The sequence below is a fragment of the Malania oleifera genome, chromosome 1, assembly GCF_029873635.1.
Source record: "Malania oleifera isolate guangnan ecotype guangnan chromosome 1, ASM2987363v1, whole genome shotgun sequence".
Taxonomy (NCBI): Eukaryota; Viridiplantae; Streptophyta; class Magnoliopsida; order Santalales; family Ximeniaceae; genus Malania; species Malania oleifera.
Genome location: NC_080417.1, coordinates 108,411,462 through 108,438,230, shown reverse-complemented (window position 1 = coordinate 108,438,230; position 26,769 = coordinate 108,411,462). Strand labels below are relative to the sequence as shown.

Here is a 26,769-nt window from a genome sequence, read left to right as displayed (position 1 = left end):
GACAACCAACTCTAAGAAGTTCTGGATCCTTAGTATGCCACTAGCCTATAAATATCATGCCTCAAGTTTCTCTCAAACATTCTAGCCTTCTTTGCTTCATTTGGGACAACATAGGGGCAGAAACACGATAGCTCAATAAATCTTGCAACATATTGCTGAATGGTCAACGACCCCTAGGACAGACTCACAAACTCCTATACTCGAGCATCTCTGACTAAAGTAGGATAATATCTATCAAAGAACATGTCCCTGAATCGGGCCCAAGCCATCTGCACTAGTATCGCCCTCTGCTCCTCCAACAGTCTGGTGGCTGACCACCATCTGTCAGCCCCCCCTACTAGCCTATATGTAGTATATAAGACCCTCTGCTCATCAGTGCAGTGAAGTACTCTCAGAATCTTTTCTATTTCCTACATCTAATTCTCAGCAACTGCAGGATCGGTCGCTCCAAAAAATGATGGCGGATTCATCTTCATGAATTTCTCTATGATACACCCCTGAACTGGAGATGGGCCTCCCTACTCTCTAGAGCTCCGTGCTATCTCATCCATAACTTGCTGAGCCACACTACGAAGCACAGCATATGAATCTCCACCTCCTATGCCATAAGGACCTACTCCATCATCCCCACTGGTGTGAGCGCTACTTCCTCCTGGATCCATCCTACAAACATATAGAACACCGTTTTCAGAATCTTATTTCCTACACATCAACTTTTCCCCTTAATCCTATCCCACAATCCAATCCTGCAACCTACACACATGACTCGTCGATAGTTTACTATGGTTTTCCTGAAATTGTCACCCCAGGAAAAACACATAAACTACCACGAAATCCTGTATCCAGATCACAGAATAAAACTTCAAATATTTTTCCTATATTCTGGTATTATTTTTCGCTGCACACTAGAGTCTACAGAACCTAACAACCTAGGCTCTGATACCAAAATGTAACATCTAAACTTTCTATCATTCATAGTGCTATATCATACTATATACAATAAAAGTTGTAAAACTATATAAATATACATAACTGTGTTCTTTCCCTGGGGCTCTGTATGTCATGATTTGACCCCTCATGACAGGGTTGTGCGGCCCATAGGAGGGACTTAACCTAGTCGGCCCTCCAGGTAAGTCACTATACTCTACACTACTCCAGCCTAGCCAAACTGCATACACTCCTAAGCTCGGGACTGTCTGCTACCTCATCAAATCGGCCCCTCAACCCAGCGAACTGGGGAGTTGCATACTCTCTGAGCACGGCTGACGGTATCAACACACTACCAGAGATATGTGGTTGCACTCTATCCATATCTAGCAACGGTACCGTGCTCTGTATTCTGTGTTTGTGCTGTATCTGTTTGTAATCTTTCCACAGGGATCCGATACTATATATATATATACGTACTATACTCTTATACTGTTTTCATTATATTTCCAAAATAACCATAACACTATATTACTGTACTGTATATACTGTAATATCTGTAGCATCTTGATGCTATAACTGTGTAATCTGTCTGTACTTTCTTTCTATATAATCTAAGTGTTATGGCCTTTTAGGAAAAACATAACTTTCTATATACACTGTATACACTGTTCTGAATAAATATCTGTATACTGATATATATATATATATATATATATATATATATAACTGTCTATATAATCATCTGAAACAAACTATATATATATATATATATATATATATGCAAATTGTGTCTATATAAAATCTGCAATTATCTCACTATATCTGTATAATTTGAAATACTGAAAAACTACATAAAACACCATGTCAATATCATATACTCAGGCCACACATGCTTTAAAAATTCATATCCTGTATAATATCTGGTATACATGCATACATATATAATATTTCTGATAACATAAGTAAAGTTCCTAGCATAGCATATTTTCCTTTACCTTAACTTGCCCCCTATAAAATTCTGGCTCTATACCCACAGGGTTCCCAGCTCAACATCCTGAAAACAAAATATCTTGGAACAAAATATCAGTATTTTCTTACTTATAACATTTCTCATAACTGAGGGAAAGACAAATACTGAATAAAACGCTTTACCTTGAGATTGAGATGAAATCCAAACCAACTTTTCCAACGATCAGCTCTGGCAGACTTGCAAAGAACTTCGCCAACAGGGTCGTGGTAGCCTCAGATCTTCGATCCGGTGAGAAATGGGCTCGGAAACGAAGAGAGAAATGGGAGAGACCGTATGAGAGAGAGAGAGAGAGAGAGAGAGAGAAGAGAGAGAGAAGCACTGAAATTGGATAAAAATATGAGTTTTTCACTTTTATAAGGCCAGATTCATCGACGAGACACGTAACCTCGTCAACAAGTCCTTTAGTAATTTCATCGACGAACCTTACCTCCTCATTAACGAAATTCAGACTGCCCAAAACCCCTCTCGGTATCTTCTTGTCGACAAAACTTGTCTTCGTCGATGAGGTCCTCTTATGTCTTCGTCGACGAATCCCCTGTGTTCGTCAACGAGGCCCCTAGAAATTCTCTTCCTCTTAATTATTCAAATAAAATTATTATTATTCGGGTTGTTACATACTGTGTGGAAACATGAGTATTATTGTGTTATATACATATATTGTACATGATAAATTATATCTTATAAGTAAAGAAAATCTGCGCATAGTTTAACAACATTTGACTAGTCAGGTAAAACTGTTCTGCATAAATCTGAATAAATCATAATTCAAGATAACACACTGTATCATACTAAATTTCAGTATACATACAAATCATCTGTTACATTTTTATATTACTGAAATCATACCCTAGATGGATAGCTAGCTGATGTCATGTATTACCCTCACATGATTGGGTTGTGTGGCCCGTAGACGGGAGCTAGCAATGGTTGACCTACCTCGTTAAGCCAAAACTGATTAGTCTGTAAGTATGATTGGCCTGCCCAGCCTGGTCCAGACTACCAGGGGGCACACTACTGCATTGGGATCAATCGACTATCCATCTCCCACACTCTATCTGAGATATGTGGTAGCACTACCTGATCTGATAGCTATGGTACCGTGCTCTGAAACTAAACTAAGCCATCAAGGTTCTGCTATCATATAGTATATTACATAAATAGCTGTAATAATACTGTTCCATGATTCTATGTAAAATCTGTAATGATATTATTTTCTAAATAACTGTTATAAATATATCTAGTCACGGCATCTATGCCAGGTGAATATCACGGCATTTGCACCAGCTGACTATCACGACATTTGCGCTGGCTGAATATCACGACATCTGTGCCGGTTGACTATTATAATATACTGAAAATATAATTTCTATACTGTTTATAATTTTTCTAAAAACTGTTATCAAATCATGCTTGTTCTGTGAAATCATAAAATATTTTGACATACCATTATTTATAGTAAAATTTATACTCATGCCACACACAAGTGAGTACTACTCTATAATATATTATCTGGCATGAGAAAACATATTTTGCTGACAAAATAATATTAAATCTGTCTGGAAAGATTCCTCAGTTCAACATCAGTATTCCCAAAAACTATACTAAATCCTATATAAATTTTTGAATCAAATATTGTATATTCGATAATTAACTTTTCGAAAATACCTAACTTAATCTATTCCCTTACCTATTTCCTGAGAGGCTTGCTAAAACCCTAAACCATGCTCACGGTGTTCAGAACTCCAAACCCTGAAATCGCATTATTGCCAATTCAATCAACTCAACCCCAATATATTTATCATCTAACACATTTCATGAGTCCACATATTCTAAATAATCATTTAAATCCTAAAATAACTTACTTACCTTGATTTTGGAGTGGTGCCCAAGGACCCCAAATCAACAATCCACTCTGATTAACTTGTAAGGAATCATCCCTAAATCATCTTGGTGGTTCCTAATCGTTGAAATAGGGTAAAATTGAGCCAAAAATGAAAAGAGAGAGAGAGAGAGAGAGAGAGAGAGAGAGAGAGAGAGAGAGAGAGTGAAGAAAGAGTAAATTCCACGATGAAAATCTGATTTTAACATTTATATATATACTGCTGGCCACGTGTCCTCGTTGACGAGACACGTGTACTTTTCAACAAATCAAGGAAGGGTGTTCGTCGACAAAGACAATGGGTTCATCGACAAACCCTTAATGGTTTGAAATTCCCCCTCTCATGATCTTCTCGTCGATGAGTCCTTGCTTATCCCCCTTTCAAATTTCTTTTTTTTTCTTTTTCTTTCTCTTTATTTTCTTTTTCCTTTTCCTTTTCCTTGATCATTTTCATTGTTATTATTTTTCCAGGTCTCTACAGCATTGCTCAACAGAGTGGCCCAACTAATGAGCACAGCTCATGAGGACCAAAGAATTGACCCAAATGATAAGCACAACTCTTGAGACCAGAAGACTAGCTCACTAAATGAGCACAACTCTTGAGGAAAAACAAAGATTGAGCACTACTCATTGAAAAACCTTAATAGATGAGCACAACTCATGATGCTTAAAGGCCCTTAACAAAGTTATTGCCCTACGGCGAAAGATCCAGCCCTTAGGCTCGGATGGAGCCGAAACGTGAAGAATTGGGTTCCAAAAAAAAAAAAGGCTCGACTTTTTCTAAAGTCTTCGACCTTTGGAAACGAGTTTCAAAAAATTTGAAACCGGAAAGGGGGGGGGGGGCCAACTGATATACCCCAAAATATCTTCACTCAAAAGGAGAAACAGTTTCAATTCCACCATTAAACCTCTTTACATATCCGACATACAAACTTTAATACATGTACATTCATAGGAGGGAAAAATTATAAGACTACAATAAAAAAAAACACCATAAAAATGTCCATAAAACTTTATAACCCCTATACGCACAATAATGCGCTTATTAATATCAGATCAATGAAGGGTAAACCTCCACCACTATAAAAAGACACTTGGAAAAGAGTTAAGACAGCTTACTCATACTCACTCTTTCTACTGTTGCAATTTAAAAGCCTCTCATTAGTCCCTTACTTAAGCCTCGAAATGATCCCCCGGGTACACGCCGCGTCCTCCAAGTCATTTTTGTTTTATCCTTTTCAAGTGGTCATGATCAAGGAGCGTCTCTAAAGGTTATTCGATTTTCAGGCAGCAATAATAATTATACAAAATTTGACAATACAAGTCCTCAATTGCATCAATCAAAAAAATATAAGGGGGTAATATGATTTTCGCTTGACAGTACAAAGACTAACTTATTTATGCGTTCACTTTAAAATGCAATATATATAATTTCTTCACAATCATTTCCTTTTTTAAAAAAAAAAAATTATAGGATTATGGGTTAGATTTTTTTGTGTTATCCATTTACAATAAATATATAAGTTGGTTATTTAGTTTAGTTTAGTTTAATTAGTTTAGTTTTATTTTATAAATTTTCAAGTGTGTTCAAGCCTTTACAATTAATAAGATGCAATATGTAGAAATTTCTTTATGATCCTCCTTAAAATAAAGAAAAGAAAACTATTTTATAAGTAAGACGTTAGTACGCAACACACAACACCATAATTAATAGGTAATCTATATGTAGTTAATTAAAGTTATCATATAATATCCGAGCACATTAATGAAAATAGTTTATCAAAACTTAGAAAAAATAAGAGGTTTAATATCATATGTAATTTAGACATAGTTATCTTAATTTTTTTTACTCTGACAAATAAATTAATTAAGTATAATTATGGGCTTTTTTTTACCTTTTAGTTGGTTTTTTTTTTTTGTACTAATTAAGTTCATGTTCGCCGACTAAATAGAATTGCTATTTGTAGAAAAGCTTTGTGCGTTCAGATTAGTAGATTAATCATTTTCCATTAAAGAAAACTTGGTGTATTTTCATAATTTTAACTCTAAAAGTAAAAGAAAAAATGTAACATAATTCTAGAATTGATAAAAATAAAATATATACAGCAATATATATATATGTACATTTAAATATTCCAACAACTTATGGTATAATCAAAGTTAAAATTTGGTTTCACTCATAAATCTTAATTAGCCTTTAACTTTAATCCTGATTAAAATTATGATGACATTATGTACTGATCTTATTGGATGGAATTTGATACATATAAATTAATTTTAAATTAAGATATAATCAAGGCTAAAAATCAGCTTCATTCATAAATCTTAGTTAGGCTTTAACTTTGATTCTAGTGAAGTATGAAATAATATTATGATAGCATACTGTGTTGGTTCTATTGAATGTATATGTATATAATGTCAACACGTGCCATTAAGAAGCTAACAAAGATTGATGTAGACTACACAATATTACCATCACCTCTCAAGTCTCAACCACTCGGTTAATGCATATATCTGCTCTGATATGATCCAAATATATATGCTATGTGTCACTGTCCGATTATTTTCACACCATTGTGAAAGGACCGTGCGGCGTTAGTTAAAGCACTTTTATTTAACTAGTCAGCCTATCGTTTACCAACATTCATCCGTGAAACACTTTCATTAGCATTCAATCAAATAACAGCGGAAACAGTAAGCATTCATGAAAGCAGTGGCACGCAAGCACTAAACACTAAAACTACGTAATTCATTAACACCTCCATTGACATCGTGTGTTTAGAGAAGGAGGCAAGTAAGCTAAACACGTTGACAATAGTTAGTGAGTTTTACAATGACTGATGAACACTCACCCTCCCCTAAAGAGTTTTCTAAGTCATTCTCACTCTAACACTAGGAAACATCAAAGTGATCGAGGAGTCATACTGCCTTATTTGGCATACAAACACACTACCAGTAGAAAATAACCCTACACTAGTATTTACATAATGGAAACCCATCTCAAGCACACGAGACAAACAGTCATAGGCAAGCATAATGCCCTGAACAAGCTTAACTTATGACATTCTCCCCCACTTATGCGGTCAACGTCCTCGTAGACTTTGGAAGTAGGTACACTTCAAGTTTGTCCACGAATGGTTGAATATCTTCCATATAAATCCATCTGATTTCTTTGTCATCAAGGCATTTCCACTTCACTAAGAACTTCTGCCGCTTCTTCCTTAAGGATATGAACTCTCTGTCTACAGAGATCTCTTCAACTTCACGTCTGTCAGGTTGCACTGTCTTCAACTCTATTCTATTGGATTGATTTCTGCTCAATTCATTGGTGTCGACGTTGAACAACTTAAGGCAGCTAGCATGAAACTACGATTTTCTCCCCAGATCTGCCAACTTCTTCATCTGCTTAGAAGCTTTCTCCAAATAGGCTTAGGCAAACTTTGCATTCTTTCTCCAATCTCTAGTGAAGATGTATGACCTATGACTCTTTTTCCTGTACGGCTCACCCACTGTGTGAGGTAACAACAGCTACTGGCCTGTAACAAGCTCAAAAGGGCTCTTGTTGGTTGTTGAGCTCCTTTGGGTATTGCTGCAGAACGGAGCCACATCAAGTAGTTGCACCCCATTCTTCTGGTTGTCGTTGACAAAATGACGCAAGTACTCATCAAACAGCTCTCTAAATCTCTTCATCTTTCCTTCTGTATGTCGGTAATAACTTGAAGAGATGTCAATATGTAACCTGGATATCCTGAAAAATTCTGTCAAGAAGTTGTCAGTGAACATTAAGTCTCGGTCACAAATAATAACTTGGGGAACACCCCAATGTTTCACAACAATCACAAGGAAAAATTGTGTCATCTCCTTTGCCAAACAGTACTTTGATGCGGCCATGAAAGTACCATACTTCTTCCGCTCTCTCTTGTCTTGTTGGCAACTGAGACAAGTTCTTGCATAATCAACCACATCATCCCGTGTGTGTAGTCAATAATACCTCCTCAGTAGTCCTTTCATTGGAGTCATTCTCCTCGAATACCCCTCAACGAACTTCCTGCAATATCTAGTAAGGCCAAAAAAGAAACACATCTCCTTCACTATCATGGGGATCTTTTGTTTTTGAATCATCCTTACCTTCTCCATACCACTCTGGATACGATCTTGTTCAACCACATGACCAAGGAATTTGTTGCTCTGTTGAGCAAAAGAGAACTTCCCTTTCTTCACATACAAACTATTTCCCCTTAACCTGTTGAACACCTCCTGTAGATGCTCTTCATGTTTCTTCAAAAACAACACCGATGCTCCCAATGGTGCTTTGTAAGGGTGAACATATCCCGCTTCCAATTTATCAAGCTGTTTCCCCAACTCTACTATCTCTGGAGGCGCCATCCAACATAGCCCTTTAGCAAGTGGTTTCACTCCTGATAACAACTCGATCTCATGCTCCACAGTCCTTCGTGAAGGCAAATTATGAGGCAGCTTATCTAGTAACCTCTTTGTACTCATCCAACACCGCTTGGATGGTCATAGGCTCCAGCTCTTGGCCTACTTCTTTGTCTACCACCACCGTGGCTAGACGTTTCTACTCACCTTGACCCAATCCCTCATTGAGTTGTATGGCTAAAAGGGACTTCACATCGCCTCCTTTCATTGCAACAACTTGCACCATGCATGAGTGATCTCCCATCAGACACAGGGAACTAGCCGAAGGCATCAGCACTACCTTCATCCCCTTTAGGAACTCCATTCCTAGAATGACTGAAAAGTCATCCAATGGCACCGCTGTGAAATCCACATGACCTTCCCACTATCCAAGCTTCATAGTCACTTACTTGGCTACTCCAGAGTAGGCTAGGCTACAGAATTAACTGCTTTCATGCATCTTATATCCTTCTTTAAGGATAAGTTGAGTCTCCATGCTTCCAATTGCGAAACAAAATTATAAGTAGCCCCGGTATACACCATAGCACAGGTACTCTTCCCATTTATCCTCAAGTCCACAAACATTAACCCTTTTGCTCATGTAACTTTCGGTGCTTTTTCTCGCTTTTCCAATGCGCTCACCAGCCACACTGAACCCACCCTTGGGGCATTATCCTCTTCCTCCTCGCTTTCTACCACTTGCCCTGAAGTGGAAGCTTGTAAGGCATTGAGTAATCTCTTGTCTTGACACTCACTCACTCTTTGAGGTCTTCCACACAAGTAGCACGAAATTTTACTCTTCCCCTTTCCACTGGGTGTGTTGAACCCTTGAGATGACGAAACTTCCTTTGAGATTGATGATTTAGAGTCAGCTCCCCCACTCTTGGGCCTGCCTTTCTTGAAAGAATTTCCTCTATTTCCCTCTCTGTCAAACCATTTGGACGAAGCGATATCATCACCAGCGTATCAGTCAAGCGTTCCACAGCAGCTTGTGCAGTAGACAAGTCTTGAACTCTTTGCTTATGAAGTTCAGTTCTTACCCATGGTTTCATCTCCTCTAAAAAGTAGAACAACTTTTCCTTCTCTGACATACCCCAAATATCCAATATCAAAGTAGAAAATTGTTTCACATATTCCCTAATTGACCATGTATGCTTGAGATCTCTCAGCTTTCTCCTGACATTATACTCAACATTCTTAGGAAAGAATTGGGCCTTGAGCTCTCTCTTCAAATCTGCCCAACTATCGATTACACAACTTCCATTTTTAATATCTTTGTACTTAGTACGCCACCACAATTTGGCATCACCAACCAAGTACATGGTCACAGTATCCACCTTTGCCTGTTATGAGGCCATCCTCACAACGCTAAAGTACTGCTCCACATCAAACAAGAAGTTCTCTAACCCCTTGGCATCCCAGGCACCCTCTACGTCCTGGGTTTTGGTACTTTGGTCTTGCTAACTCCTGGAGTGTTGGAGTTCCCCATAGTAAGAACCGTCAGATTTAGCTTTGCATCCAGATCAGTCATCCGCGACTGTAAAGTTTCAATTGTATGGCGAAAGTCCTCTAACATGTCGCCTATCAAACTTGCTTGATGCTTTTGTGATCCCATCACTTCATCAACAAGTTCTCTTATCTAAGCCACCTCTACGGCCATAGTGTTGGTTGTTGCCTCAACCTGTGCTTCCAGCACGCTGATCCTCTTAGCATTGTTTGATGCCATAGTCACTTACCAAAGCTATCCAAATCTCACAACGAAGGTAACTGAATTCTCGCATAACTGAATCTTGGCTCTGATACCAAGTGTCACGACTTTGGCTCTGATACCAAGTGTCACAACTTTGGCTCTGATACCAAGTGTCACTACTTTGGCTCTGATACCAAGTGTCACGACTTTGGCTCTGATACCAAGTGTCACGACTTTGGCTGTAATACCAAGTGTCACGGTCCGACTATTTTTACACCATTGTGAAAGGACCATGTGGCGCTAGTTAAAGCACTCTTGTTTAACTAGTCAGTCTATCGTTTACCAACATTCATCCACGAAACACTTTCGTTAGCATTTAATCAAATGGTAGCGGAAATAGTAAGCATTCATGAAAGCAGTGGCATGCAAGCAGTAAACATTAAAACTACGCAATTCATTAACAACACCTCCGTTGACATCGTGTGTTTAGCGAGGGAGGTAAGTAGGCTAAACACGTTGACAATAGGTAGTGAGTTTTACAATGACCGATGAAAACTCACCCTCCCCTAAAGAGCTTTCTAGGTCATTCCCACTCTAGCACCAGAAAACGTCAAAGTGACCGATGAGTCATACTGTCTTATTTGACATACAAAGACACTATTAATAGAAAATAATCCTATACTAGTATTTACATGATGGAAACTCATCACAAGCATACTAGACAAACGGTTACAGGTAAGTATAATGTCCTTAGCTCGTGATACTATGCAGGTCATGATTCATGAACTAGGTAGGTATAGTTCTGAAAATCACAAGGGGCTACATGACATGTGGCCATCCTATCAGTCCTAATCATTTAGTTAGGGTTAATAGCCACAGGCAGATGGCAGCAAAGACATACACCTAAAAATTAAGTAACGAGAAAGTATTCCTCCAATGGGACGCACTTCCATACCCTTCCAAACAGGGCATCAGTGCCCTAACAATGCTTCCCAGCACTAATCCAAACCCCACAATAATAATTACTTATTGCAACAACTCAAACTAAGATGACTGGTTGGACAGAAGGCGGGCCGGCCGTGCTAAAGGGCCAGTCCCATGAATAGCCAATTAGAAGCACCACTCTGCTGAGAGTTGGGTAGTGGGGCGCGTAAAGGCTCAATACATAACATATATCATTATATAATAAAAGATTGATATAGTGGGGGTTGGCGGACCAGTAAGGGCATTAGATGGATTTGTGAAATGGTTTGTACCGAACCAAAAGCAGGAAGCTAGCGTTGAATTAAATTAAACGAAATTAATGTGGGCAGCAACTAACGCCTTAGATGTCGGCAGCGTGTTGAGATAATGGGTGGAGGATGAGCCACGACATATCCGGGCCACGGTGTACGTGTCGTCGGAAGGTGTTGGTCAAAACTCAAAAGGGCATTAACGTTTTAAATGGGAGCTAGCACAGCAACCCACTCACCCCCAACATCAGCTGAGCTCCATTCGTGCATCGAGCAGCGTGCATGGCGCCTAACCAGCGTGTTGCAACTAAATGCATGGGGGCGGGGGAGCAGTGGGGCTCTGACTGCGTGCAGCATATGGTGCACTAATGCTTTATTATTCTCAATTTGGATGGGAACTGGGAAGTCTCGACACTTGCAGCCATATGGAGGCTAATTAAGCATCATTAGTTTGATTGCGTTGAGTGGATCATGACCAGTACTGCGCCACTCAACAAATGAATTGTATTTTTACAAGAACAAAAAATAATTCACGTCTCAAGAAGAACGGGCCCCAACCGATTATAAATTGAATACACACACACACAACATTAACAATAAAACCATACCTTAAACCTCACAAGATGGGATGACTTAAATGAATAATTTCTTTCCATTTTATGCAATTATTAAATATTTTTTTTAAATTCAGGATTTTTAAATTGCCATTATCTTATTCCAAGTTATTTGAAATCCACCTCCACTCCTATTATCTCCACAATACCTAGTTCATTTCTTTTCACTCGTATACTATTTGACTTACGTAATGGATGTTCAATCCATTCAAGTCATCGCTCTCTTATCTCATTATTTGTAATAGTTACACCTAACTTATTACAAATATGTTCTTTCCTCTTTTTTTTTTCTTTAATGTTATATCATCCATCCACCTTAACAGTCTTATATGACACTTTATCGTAATGGTTTATGTGTCAAAATTAGATCTACATAAAGAAAACTTTAGGAGAGTGTGAGTGTTCTTATTGTTCACTATATAATTAATTCACTAGCTATTATAACTATGTTTAACCTCTCTACTTGCCTACCTTACCACGTACACATTGCCGAAAAAAGTGTAGCAAGAAGAATTGTGTTACTTAATTGTTTACCACATGACTCTCATGTTTACTACTTGCTTTCTTGTTGCTTACTGCGTACTCTGTATTCAATGTTACCTAGTCAATGTGCTAGCATGTGTAAATTTGTGTTCTAGTTTTGGCTGCGTAGTTAAGCTTATGCGCAAACTAATGCTACATGTAAAGATCTTTGTAGTGTAAAGTTAATATTAGAGCTTGGTTTGTCAATTCATGGTTCGATTGCCTTTAGATTGTGTGATTGTGAAGTATCAACGAGGAAGAACCGTGACATGTACCAACACAAAGAAACTTGGCGAGTTAGATCTAGTCACATGTCAAAATTGGTCAATTAGGCCAGTGTCCATGAAGGTTGGCTCAACAAATAGACTATATGGATGCAATGGAAGGATCTCGTAAACTACAACAAGGCTCCATTAATGAATTGTGAAAAGATTTCTTTGTGTAGCAAAGACTCTACACATAAAAAAGAGGAGTGGAGCATACCACCAAGGTAAACTTGTTGGTTCATGCTTTTGCAAATATGAATTCTTTAAAAGCAAAAATATGATAGAGCAAAGAGATCGAAGCAAGAGCATCCATGATGCAAAGGAGTTGGAAAACTTTTGGTTTGATATAGAATAATTTTACGTAGTTAGAGTCAACTTAATTAGAGGAAATGAAAGTATACATGCTATAGTGTATCTGATTGGACACTAAGCCGTGATAACATATCATGTATGATAAAATTCTGAACAATTAGTGTACTATTTAATTCCAAGGAGTTGAGGAGTGAATTATAGACCCAACTTTTTTATAAAAAAAAAAAAAAAAATGTTATTCAATGCTCAACACAATTTACAAGATCTTGAACATACCAAGACAATAAGAGAAAATGTGAAGCAATTCTATAGTTTGAAGTTGGATATCCAAAACAAGTTAAAGACAAATTGTTCTAATTCTTTGAAAATTTGAAATTAATCGTGGACAAAGTTTGAACTTCATCTACATATGAAGAGCTCGAGACTTGCCTACAATTAATAACGGTTGCTCTAGAACATTTGACTAATTGCACTAAAAAAAAAAAAATTCCTAGACCTAAGGAGAGTGACTTATTGGGTAGAAATAATAGAAAAAATCTTTCAAGTGGGGCAAACCCAAGAGTGGGAGAGTTGATACACATCATCTTCTTTAGTAATCATATATGGAAGGCATTGATGGTAAGGGCAACATTACTTGCTTCTTATGCCAAGGCTCCATTGAGTTGCAAATTACCTCGAGTACAGGACCAATTAAAGTAGTTGCTCAAAATGTGAGAAGCAGATGAAAGAACCCGATTAAGGTTGGCAAGATAAAGGGTTAATGTTTATGGATATGTGGATCAATAGGAGTATATGTGCTATGGAAGATACCAAGGCCATCCAAAACTTAATTTGTATTAGAAGGTAAATGCAGAGACTTAACCTAAAGCTAGTTAGTAACAAGACATGAAAGCAATTAAATTTGTCGCCTAACCCACATTGGGAGTAACCAAGCAAGCGATTATATATGAAGCTTTGTCTGTGAGTGGGACATGCAACGGTGTTTTGATGGAAGATCTCCAAGTGTGACTTGGGTAGAGTTCTTATGGAAGACCAGGATGATTTGAATGCCTCCCATTAAATCCCTTTGACAAATGAAATAGTCAAGTTGCCTAAAGAAAGGAAATGGTGAGATCTGAACAAAATATTACCGAGCTCCTAAATTGAGTGACTATTCATTTGCAACCTTACTTTGCATAACTTTTGTCATTAAAAATTACTCTCTTCATTTTTCCTCCTCTTAAATTCTCTTTGATTTCTCACTGTTAGGGGAGCATTTGCTTAACATATTTCGGCATTCCCATTTACAGATGGGCAATAATACCATACCCCCCCCTAAAATAAAGAAATTTTTGTAAAACATTAAAAAATACTTATTTTAATAGTTTCATATACAGAAATTTCTTTTTTTATGAGTATCCTGTTTTTGTACTAGGTGACCTCACCAACCAAACGCAACATTTTTCTCCTCACCCCTACTTTTGCACTTCAAATATTAGGATCCAACCTAGACCTAGTCCCATATTTTTACCTTTTTCTTTTAAAACGAAGCTTTCATCTTTGAAGATGTAAAGTGAATCGGGGCCTAAATAAGAATTTCTAAACCCATCAGCGCCCCCATCACTATCTTCATAGCTGTTATCAGGCGACAATGCTGGAACAACAGACAACTGCTTGAACGCTGCTGCAGGTGTTCACTGTTTCATATGCAACTGTCAAGCATCTCTAAGAATCTTCAAAACATTTCGACAAATAAATGGAAGGAATTCCCGCAAAGCAGTGAACTGCAAGTTCACCTGATCAACAAGAAGGAAGAATGCTAAGATACATTGATACACAATAGAAGACCATTCACTTATATACAACCCCAATGCCCCAATGCCTCATTATTATAATCAAGCAAAAGGAAGTGCCTACTTTTCACCGTTGTCAACCTTTAATTTTACTTCTCACTCCCACGATGTCCCACATCAGCTGCAACCTTCGCAGCATGAGTGAGAACATCTGAAACCCAAAGAGCCCCCTTAGCAAAGTAGCTGCTGTTAACCACAGCATTTGCAGCAGCTGCAGCTGTTCTCCCTGTTGTTACTGCAGCTCTCCCTGTAAACACAGCAGCCGATTTGGTGACCGATGAGACATGGTACCTTTCATCCACAGACTTGACAACTTCCATGCCCACACAAATCTTTTCTGTAAGCCCAATTTTATCGCTGAACCCTGCAACTTTAGCGGCTGCAGTTGCTGAGATCTGATAGGACTCATCTAAAGCTTTGGCCTTGATCAATGCATCTTTGCCCAAAACATATCCCTTGGCTACCATGGTTTTTACTACTTCCTGTGCCACGGTAACAGCTTCCCCTGGCGTAGAGACGTGTTGGCTCAAATGAGTTGCCTGCTAAGATTTCCCTACAATGATTAGCTTAAGCAAAAATATTAAAGCTTAAGCTCTGATTGGATCCAAGAAAATAAAATGTCGTTTTCACTGAACTTTGCATTTCAGATGCAAAATCATCAAAGACCACAATGCTTACATTTGGTCTAATGCAAATTGAATAAATTGTCAAGAGGGCGGCATCTAAAGCCACCAAACCGAAATAGATGTATGGAATTATTCAAACCAACATTGAATTGAGTAACAAGTTAAAATGACAATGATATAAATACAGAAGTGATAACTTTATATAAATATATTTGTATGTATATATGGACAATGAGCAAAGGATAAAAAAAGCAGAATAACTTTACTTGTGCCTCCAAAATTTCCAAATTCTTTGGAACTTGTTCCTCATGCATATCAAAAAATCAAAGTCACTTATTTTCCCATGAGCTTATTTAACTTAGAGAATTCAACATGTTGGTATTTCCGCATCATCCCTTTCCTCACCAAAATACAAAAAAGGGAAAAAGGAAAAGCTGCTTATATCTAGTTAAATTTGCTAATATTTTGTTCAAAGGATTTCATAGGGAAGGTAAAAAAGTATCCATCCTTCTACAACATGTTGGGCACATGCTCCAGGCTGCTGAATCATTTTTCAACAGAATACAATTCCAAAGAGTAATCTAGCAAATTTTTGAGTACTCGTATATCCAGGATACTCACATATAATTACAAAGTGACCAAGTCGCATCTTTCAGGAGAAAAAATGCATATTACTGAGCCAATTGTTGGGTTTTCTATTTTGGGGATGTGGACGAGGCTAAAATACAAACTTGTTGAATTTTTAAAGTTTAATAAGCTTGGTGTAAAAAGTGATTTCATAAAATAGACAAAGTAAGCAACTCACTGCTTCCATGGAAAAGAATGTATACCATTGAGCTATTTTCATCATTAAGCTTCCATGAATGCTCATCCCAAAGAAAAGTCTCATCTGTGTCTGATCTCCAGCGTGATATATGTACACATTGATCTACAATTTTAGCCCCCTGAAATATTAAAATTAGATCAGAATAAGCATTACAACAGTTTTAGAAAACATCAGATATGTGAATTCTAGTAGGCTAAAATATGAATATCCAAGCACAACAATAGAGGCACTATGTTCTAGAGGCATATGTACATTGAATATATGGCAGAACTAGGATTTGTGACTCATACTTTGTGCATTATCTGTTTTTTCCCCACTTTAGTGTCAGGGTGGGGTTGGAAAAATTAGTTTTAATAATGCCAGATGGATGAGAATGTTGAATGATTAAAAAACAATCCAAAGCATAAATATATTTAAAATGAGAATGTTAAGATGGATTAATAGCGTTACTATAAAACATAAAGCAAGGAATGAACACAACTACAATGGGTAAGGTGTAACAGTTGAAGAAGATAAGGGAAGAGCGACAGAAATAGTTTTGGCACTTGCAATGTAGACCAAGCAAAACTAATAAAGATGAGTGGATTAGTTGAAGTTAGAAGTTGTAAGAAGGGTAGGGGTCAACATAGAATATCTTGGAGCAAATAAGTAAGAAAGATTTGATAACACTCCCAACTTTTTGAGGATATCTTTCTATGTCAACGGAACAGCAAACAGCAAAGAAAAAAGATTTCTTTCCTTGCTTCAGCCCATATTTATTTCCTTATATTTCAGTTCATTATTTTGTATAGTTAGCATATATTTAGTTTACATGTTGAAATCATAATGAATAATTTCTGTATTTCTTGAATAATTTGTACAAGGCCAATGCACAATATTTATAATACACTCGGGAATTCTAAATATGGAAACTATCTCCTAAAAAAATTTCTCTCAATAATATACAATCCTCTACATAAATACCTTCTTAAATTGCTCCAAGATACTTGGGATTTCTACACTCCCCCCCAAGTTGGATCATAGATATTGATCATATCCAATTTGCAGATGAAATCATCAAAGCTCTGTCTAGCTAACCCTTTGGTAAAGATGTCTGCTGTTTGTTCCTTGATAGGTACATAAGTCATATAGATGGTTCCTTCTTCAACCTTCTCTTTGAAAAAGTGTCGGCCCACTTCTACATGCTTAGTCCTGTCATGTTGAACTGGATTGAGAGAGATACTGATAGCTGTTTTGTTGTCATAGTAGAGTTTGATAGGGAATTTCAACAGGATCTATAATTCTTCCAAGAATTTTCATAACCATAGTCCTTCACATATCCCTTGCGCAACTGCCCTTAATTCAACTTGAACACTACTTCGAGCCACTACATTCTGTTTTTTGATACCTCCAAGCCACCAAATTACCCCATACAAAGGTGCAATATCCGGTGGTAGATCTTCTGTCTTCTGCTGATCCTGCCCAATCTGCATCTGTGAAAATTTCTACTTCCTTGCTTTCACATTTCTTGAAGAAGAGTCCTTTGCCCAAAGAGCCCTTGAGGTACCTGAGAATTTTGTACGCAGCATCTAGGAGAGTCTTTTTTGGTGAATGCATGTGTTGGCTTACCACACTTACCACAAATGCAATGTCAGGTTTGGTATATGATAGGTAGATTAGTTTACCAACCAATCTCTGATACCTCTCCTTTTCAACTGGTATTCCGCAGTCTTCAACCCTTTTTACTGCTTCAATTGGGATTTCACTAGGTTTGCGTCCAAGCATGCCAGTTTCTATTAGGAAATCAAGGATATACTTTCACTGAGAGACACTGATACCTATTTTTGATATAGCAACTTCCATTCCCAAAAAGTACCGCATTGGTCTCAGGTCTTTAATTTCAAACTCAGTAGTTAGGACTTTCTTCAATCTTTCCATCTCCACTATATCATCTCCAGTTAGGATTATATCATCAGCATACACAATTAGAATTGTTTTCTTACCACTTTCAGACTGTTGGAAGAACATAGTGTGATCTGATTGCCCCTATTGATATCCTTGGTTCTTTATCACCTTCGCAAATCTGTCGAACCATGCTTTGAGAGATTGCTTGAGGCCATACAAGGACTTCCTTAGTTTACATACTCTGTTTTCTTCACCTTTCTTACTGAAGCTTGGTGGTACCGTCATGTAGACTTCTTCTTCTAACTCGCCATTTAGAAATGCATTCTTAATGTTGAGTTGCTGTAGTGGCCAATCTAAGTTGGCTGCCAAGGATAAGAGGACCCGAACTGTATTCAATTTTGCCACTAGTGCAAATGTCTCCATGTAGTCAATGCCATAGGTCCGTGTAAACCCTTTTGCAACAAGTCGGGCTTTATACCGTTCAATTGTCCCATCAACTTTATATTTCACTGTGAAAGACCCATTTGCAACCTACTGGCTTCTTCCCTCTCAGCAAATTCATAACGTCCCAACTTCCATTTTTTTTCCAGGGCCCACATTTCCTCCATGACAGTTGTCCTCCATTCAGGAACCTCCAGGGCTTACGGGATATTCTTTAGAATTTTTATCTTGTCAAGGTTAGAGGTAAAAGCATGATACCCTATAGACAAAGTTTTATAAGACATGTATTATTGTATTTTGACTAGGAATATAGAGTACATAACCTAGTTTGTTTTCTGACTACAATGAGTAAATTGATGTCATCAGGTGCAAACTTATTAGAAGGAAGCTTATGGCCATCTATTACCTAATTGGGATTGGGCGTGGACTCATGGTTGCTTAGAGCTATCACCAATTCCAACTCTCTTGGTGCCTCAAGTATGAGATTCTCCTGATTCTTTGTTTTTGGCTTTCTTGAGTAAACAAGTATTTCCTTTGTTAATTTGTTTTTCTACATCTCCCCCTATGTTTAAGTGATCTTTTGCACACGACTGTTCAAGAAATGATGCAATGGGAGACTCAATATATGGCACAGATTCAACAACAGAGAAATCAAAAAATCGATCTTCACTCCACTTCTCCCCTTGAAAAGAGGGCTTTTGAAAGTAAAAAGTGGTTTCAAAGAACGTGACATCAAGGCTAACAAACAATTTTTTTGCGACAAGATCATAAAATTTGTAGCCTTTCTGAGTAGGAAAGTAACCAATAAAAATGCACTTAATGGCACGAGATTCTAAGTTATCCCGATTGTGAGCATGAACATGTACAAATGCAGTACACCAAAAAATTTTCAAAGAATGTGAGTTTGGAATTGTGTTTGAATCATGGAGTGGAAACTGACAAAAATAGAACGGACTTCAATTTTATCTTTCAACAAGTAGACCCAACAAATACGAGTATGATCATCAATAAAAGAAACAAACCATTTCGTGTGAGTACGATTAAGCGAGTGTGAGGGCCCCCCTATAATCATTGTGAATCATAGTAAAAGGTCTGGATGGTTTGCATGTGGACTTTGGAAAGGAATTACATTGGTGTTTTGCAAGTTCACAAGTCTCACATTGAAATTCAGAAAATGTTTTATTTGAACAAATGGAAGGAAATAAACATCTTGAGTATTGAAAATTTGGATGACCCATCCTAAAATGCCATAACAAAATTTCACTATCCTAAGAAACAAATGCAGAATCACAAATAGCAGTTTGACATTGTTCACTCATATTAGCCTCCTCAAATTAGTAGAGTCCCCCACACTCTTTAGCACTACCAATCGTCTTCCCCGATTATAGCTCCTGAAAAACCAATGAGAGGGAAGAAATTTAGCAGAACAATTGGAATTCTTAGTTAACTGGCTAATGGATAGTAAGTTGCTGGATAAATTAGGAAGATGAAGAACGAACTCTAGTGTGATAGAGTCAAAGAGTCGAATATTCCCTTTGCCTACTACAAACAAGAGTAATCCATCTGTAATTTTAACTTTCAAATTTCCAGCACAGGGCGAATATGATGAGAAAAAATGATAGGCGTCGGTCATGTGGTCAGAAGCACCAGAATCAATAATCCAAGGAGCTTTGGATCTAAAGGTTATATTCAAGGCTTGCAAAAAATTTCCTCTTTGGGCTAAATAACTCGAAGAAATATTTGTGGAAGATGAAGCTCTGTAATAACTAAACGAGGTCTAGTCCGCCAACTGCCTCAACATTTTCTCATCAATCCCAATTTCTTTGTCTAAACCAAAAACGTCAGTCTCGTCGGACGTCAAAGTCTCGCCGGACGTCAAAGTCTCGCTCCAGTCTTTCCTTCCTCCTCTAGGCCACACAACGCGGATCGACAATCAGCGTTATCAGGAAGAAGCTTGCGTCTGATGTCAATGAGGCGGCGGAGGACCTGTTCGATGCTACGCTTGTGAATGTAGAAGGCGGATGGCGTAGATCTAGGAGGTGTGGCCTTCGCCCTTGACGCGGATGGGCATGTCAACGTTGTTGAAGCGGTGGCGGCCGAGCAAGAGGATGGGTTCCAGTTCCTTGTAGTGGTAGAACTTCTGGAACTTGGCGCGAGCACTACGACCACTGAACTTCTAGGGCTCGCACCATCGGGGATCAACAACGAGGAGGGCCCAGTCGTAGTGGACCAAGCTGTCCTTGATCTCCTTCTTGGACTGCTCGGCGACGGTAGAAGGCGACAAGGGCCTTGGCGATGCTTTGGCGGAGGCACTGATCAAGACAAAGATGGCCAGATGCAGTGACGACGCTAGTGACGAAGAAGAACCCATGAAGTTCTCAAACCTTGTGGAACTCTATTGAGGGACCTCGTGAGATTCAAAGGTCATCAAACCTCTACTTTGGTCGGCAGTTTCCACCATTGATAGCTACGGTTAATCTCCTAGCTCTGATACCATGAAATCAAAATGAATAATTTTTGTATTTTGTGAATAATTTGTACAAGGCCAATACACAATATTTATAATACACTCTGGAATTCTAAATATGGAAACAATCTCCTAAAAGAATCTCTTTCAATAATATACAATCCTCCACATAAATACCTTCCTAAATTCCTCCAAGATACTCGGGATTTCTACACATGTATAGGGTTTGACAGATTATAGTTTACTTGTATAGGGCTAAAATCATGCTAGACCTTATTTACTTTCCATGTATAGAATTCTTGTAAAGTCAATATATAATATATAGAACTCAAGGCCAATTCATTCAGCCATTCAAAAAATATTTGACATGGTATCAGAGCCAGCCGACTACTAGGTTTTTTTTTTCCCTTCAATTTTTTTGTCATCTCGGTTTCGTGGTTGTTATGGTTTTGTTTTCACTTCTGGAATTTTTATCTCTTCTTTCGGTACTTCTATGGCTGTGTGGCTGTCGGCACAGCAGGTTTCCAGGTTGCCATTTATTCCTCCAATTTATGTCCTTGTGATTCTCGACAAGCAGGCAACAGTTTTCTGTTGTTGTTTGTGACTTCGGCAAGCATGCACAATAGCTTTCTAGTTTTCCACTTATTTCTCCAGTTTCTATTGCTGTTTGTGACTCTCGGTAAGCAGGCTTGTGACTTTCAGCAAGCAAGCACAGCAGGTTTTTGGTTTGCCACTTATTTCTCCAGTTTTTGTTGCTGTCTATGACTCTCGGCAAGGAGGCAACAATTTTGTGTTGCTATTTCTGGCACTTATCTTCTCGGCACAGCAGGTTTTTGGTTCAAGATTTAATTTTTAGTGCAGTTTTTTGGTTCAAGATTTCATTTTTTAGTGCAGCAAGGTTGTTCTTGATTTTTCTTTGTACCTGCATTGTTTATTTTGGACTTTTAGATTTTCTAGTCTGTTCTTTCGGCACAGTCTATTTCTTTTAGGGCTTCTCAATTTTCTCCATCATTTAGCATGGACTCCGTGTGCCAAGTTTACGGGCAACAATTATTCTACGTGGGCTTTTCAATTTGAACTTCTTTTGAAGGGAAAAGATTTTTGGGGTCATATTGATGGCACAGATTGTGCACCCAATCTTGATAAATCCAAGGAGTCAGCAGTTGTTCCTTCATGGGCCGTGCTTGATGCTCGGATTATGTCTTGGCTTCTTGGCTCGGTCATGCCACATATTGTCCCCAACTTGCGACCTTATCACACCGCTCAATCCATGTGGACTTATTTAAAAACAATATATCATCAAGATAACGGTGCCCATCATTTCCAATTAAAGCATGTGATAGCCATGTTTCAACATGACAATCGTTCCATCAAAGACTATTATTCAAGGTTTCTGACTCTCTGGAATGAATATTCTGATCTGGTTACTAAGGATGTTCTTGTGGCTTCTCTTCCCATTATTTAACGTCTTCACGAGACTAGTCGTCGTGATCAATTTCTTATGAAACTCTACCCTGAGTATGAATCTGTTCACTCGTCTCTGCTAAATTGCTCTCCTGTTTCTTCTCTAGATGTTTGTTTTGGTGAATTACTTCGTGAAGAACAACGACTTAGTACTCAAGTTACTCTGGCACAATCTCATGGTAGTTCGAGGTCTGTCCTTGTGGCTTATGCTGCTTAACGATGAGGACCGTCTATGCATTCTAGCACTTTACAGTGTTTTTGCTACAAAGAATTTGGACACATCGCTGCTAATTATTCCAAGAAATTATGCTCTTATTGCAAGAAGAAGGGTCACATTATCAAAGAATGTCGTATCCTCCCGCAAAATCGTCAGGCCCAGGCATTCCAGACTTCGGTTAGTGTACCCCCCACAATGACTTTTGCAGCCCCTGGCTTTTCTTCAGGTAACTTCTCTATTCCTGCACTGCCTCCAGTGAATGATTGCACACTCGAAATGGCGCAACAGATGCCAATTTCGGCATTATCAGCAATGAGGCTCCAAGGTAACAATTCTACTAATCTCTGGTATGTAGACTCAGGTGCCTCTAATCACAATGATGAATAATCCCACTACCTTGTGTCATGTTTGGCCCTACGCTAGTCAATCTGCTATTCAGACTGCCAATGGCAGTTCTTTGCCAATAGCTGTGTCGGAGATGCCTCTTTGAAATCAGAATGAATGATTTCTGTATTTCTTGAATAAATTTGTACAAATCAATACACAATATTTATAATACAATCGGAAAATCTAAATATGGAAATAATCTCCTAAAAGAATCTCTCTCAAGAATATATAATTCTTTACATATATACTTCCCTAAATTACTCCAAGATACTCGGGATTTCTACACTCTTCTAAGTTCACTAATGTGTTTCTTGCTCCTCAGCTTTCCATGAATCTTATTTCTTTTAGTCAATTAGTTGAAAACAATTGTGCTATTAATTTTTCTGGTAATGGTTGGGTTGTGTAGGATCAGGTAATGGGGGAGCCGATTGTGAAGGGACCTAAAGTGGGGCACTTGTTTCCACTACTTTTGCCTATTCCAGCACGTTCTCTAGCTTCTTCTATTAAGTCTTTTGCTTGTAATAATGTTTCCGATCTTAGTATGGTGTGGCATCATCGTTTAGGCCATCCCAATACTCATATCTTATCTCATGTATTGAACTCTGGTTTACTTGGTAATAAAGAATGTTCTTCTTTATCTCTTGGGTGTGCCTCTTGCAAACTTGGTAAAAGCAAAACTCAACTCTTCCCTTCCCTTTGTATGCTAGTAGAGCTTCTCAGTGTTTTGAGCTTATCCATAGTGATGTTGGGGGACCTTCCCCGGTTAGTTCACTTGAAAAATTTAAATACTATGTGACTTTCATTGATGATCATAGCAAATTTACTTGGGTCTACTTTCTTCGCTCTAAATCTGAGGTTTTTTGTACTTTCACTGAGTTTTTAGCGTATGTTGACAATCAATTTTATGCTTCTATTAAAACATTATGCATAGATTCTAGTGGTGAATATGTGTCTACTAAGTTTCAGGCCTTTTTGGCTTCTAAAGGCATTATTCATCAGCATTCATGTCCTGCTACTCCCCAACAAAATGGAGTAGCCGAACTAAAAAATCGTCATCTCCTAGATGTGGTCCAAACTCTCTTGTTGGAATCCCCTATTTCATCCTTGTTCTGGGTTGAGGCTATGAAAACTGCTACTTGATTAATCGTTTACCTTCTCAAGTCCTACTCATGGAGTCTCCCTATTTCTGTTTATTTGCTCAACATCCTAGTTACAATAACCTCCGTACCTTTGGTTGTGTATGTTTTATTCATTTACCTCCTCATAAGCGACATAAATTATCTGCTCAATTTGTTCAATGTGCATTCTTGGGATACAATGTGTGTCAAAAGGGATTTGTTTGCTATGATCCTACATTACATCATACACGCATTTCTAGAAATGTTATTTTCTTTGAAAATCAATATTTATTTCCTATGTCCTTTGTACCCTCCTCTCCTATTGTGATTCTCCCCTCCTTTGAGGAGCAATTCTCGAATCCTCATCCAGTTAGTTCTCGTTTTAAACCAGGTCTTGTGTATATGCGGCACCCCCACCCAAAGTCTCTTCCGGTAGCTCATCCGATATCTGATCCTACCACACTTCAAATTCAGTCAATTGCAACACTTCCAGAGCCTTTGGTACGCTGCTCTTCTTGAGTGTCTATACCCCCAAACAGGCATAGGTTTCCCTCTTCAAGTTCTGGTAACTCTGTTTCAGCTCTTACTGCTGCATTGTCCAATTTAGATATTCCCACTTCCTACTCACACGCTGCCAAGCATGATTGTTGGCAACAAGCTATGCAGGAAGAAATTGCCGCTCTAGAGGCCAATCACACCTGGGACATTAAGCCTTGTCCTCCCACCATTGTTCCTCTGGGTTGTAAATGGGTTTACTCAATCAAGGTCCGATCTGATGGAAGTCTGGATCGTTACAAAGCTCAACTTGTTGCACTTGGGAATAATCAGGAATATGGTGTCAATTATAAAGAGACCTTTGCTCCTGTGACTAAGATGACTACTGTTCGTATGATTCTGGTTATTGTTGCTTCCAGTGAGTGGCCACTACATCAGATGGATGTTAAGAATGCTTTTCTTCACAAGGATCTTAAAGAGTGTATTTATATGAAGCCACCCCTAGGCTTGTTTCCATCTCCAACTTCACATGTGTGTAAGCTTCATCGTTCTCTTTGTGGTCTCAAACAAGTTCCAAGGGCCTGGTTTGATAAATTATGCACCACTTTATTACAATTTTCATTCAGGCAGAGCGGGTATGACAATTCATTGTTTCTTCAGAAATCCGACATGAGTATTGTTGTTCTTTTGGTTATTTTGATAATATTGTGATTACTGGTTCCGATTTTGCTTTACTTGCCCAACTCAAGACTCATCTCTTAGAGTCCTTTCATATGAAAGATCTTGGGTCTCTCACATATTTTCTTGGTCTTGAGGTGAATCGTAGTCCCTTAGGTATTTCACTCAATCAACATAAGTATGCTAGTGACTTGGTGGCCACAGCTAGCCTTCAGAAGGGTACTTTTGTTGATACTCCCATGGAGTTAAATGTCAAGCTTCGCAAAGAGGAGGCTGATTTACTTCATGATCCGAGTTTATACCGGAAGTTGGTGGGTAGTCTTGTCTATCTCACCATTACTAGACCAGACATTTCTTTTTGCTATACAAGTCAACCAATTTCTTCAAACTCCTCGTCATCTTCATTTGGCTGCTATCTGTAGGATCATACGCTATGTTCAGGACACTTATGCCCGTGGTTTGTTCTTTCCTGTACGCAATTCTACTCGCCTTGTTGCTTACAGCGATGCTGATTAGGCTGGTTGTGCGGATACACGTCACCCCATCACTAGTTGGTGTGTGTTCTTAGGAGATGCATTGATCTCTTGGAAGAGTAAGAAGCAAGACAAAGTTTCTAAGTCATCGACAGAATCTAAATACCAGGCGATGTCTCTTGCTTGTTCTGAAATTATTTGGCTTCGAGGCTTGCTTTCTAAGCTAAATTTTTTTGAGACCGATCCTACACCTCTACATGCCGATAATACGAGTGCTATCTAGATCATGGCCAATCCTGTCTATCATGAGCGCACGAAGCATATTGAAGTCAATTGTCACTCTATCCGTGAAGCATTTGACGCTCGTGTTATCACTCTTCCACACATTTGCACTGAATTACAAATTGTGGATATCTTCACCACGGCTCTCACTTGTCATCGACATTGCTTCCTAAATAGCAAATTGATGTTTGTTGATCAACCCGCATCAATTTGAGGGGGGCTGTCAACGGAACAACAAACAGCAAAGAAAAAAGATTTCTTTCCTTATTTCAGCCCACATTTATTTACTTATATTTCAATTCATTATTTTGTACAGTTAACATATATTTAGTTTACATGTACTGGGCTTGACAGATTATAATTTACTTGTATAGGGCCAAAATCATGCTAGACCTTATTTACTTTCCATGTATAGCAGTCTTGTAAAGTCTATATATAATATACAGAACTCAAGGCCAATTCATTCGGCCATTCACATAATATTTGACATTCTAGACCATGCAAATTTGTTAAAAAACGATTCATATGGCTAATTCCACCTAGTGGTACTTAAAGCTTTGAATATTCTTCTTCTTGCTTACACACACATGCACACACACACACACACACAAATGAATGGATAAAGAAACAAGTTTCATCAAATATGAAGTTACATGGAACAAATATTTTATCAAAATATCATTTT

At 38.3% G+C, this 26,769-nt stretch overlaps 1 protein-coding gene across 10 annotated transcripts in view; it reads right to left on the bottom strand.

Annotated features, from left to right (window-relative positions):
* Positions 1-14,544: 14,544 nt before the first annotated feature.
* Positions 14,545-26,769, bottom strand: part of LOC131153246 (binding partner of ACD11 1-like) — a 28,197-nt gene continuing 15,972 nt past the window's right edge. For 6 of the 10 annotated variants that reach the window (XM_058105458.1, XM_058105484.1, XM_058105476.1 and 3 more), the window contains 2 exons: positions 16,183-16,296; positions 14,545-15,265 (listed from right to left, as the gene is read on the bottom strand). In XM_058105458.1, coding sequence (XP_057961441.1) covers positions 14,816-15,265; positions 16,183-16,296 — 564 coding nt within the window. In that variant the 3' untranslated portion in view covers positions 14,545-14,815. Of the gene's footprint in view, positions 15,269-16,182; positions 16,297-26,769 lie in introns of all 10 variants that reach the window. The other 4 variants (XM_058105422.1, XM_058105449.1, XM_058105442.1 and 1 more) reach the window with 1 other exon arrangement.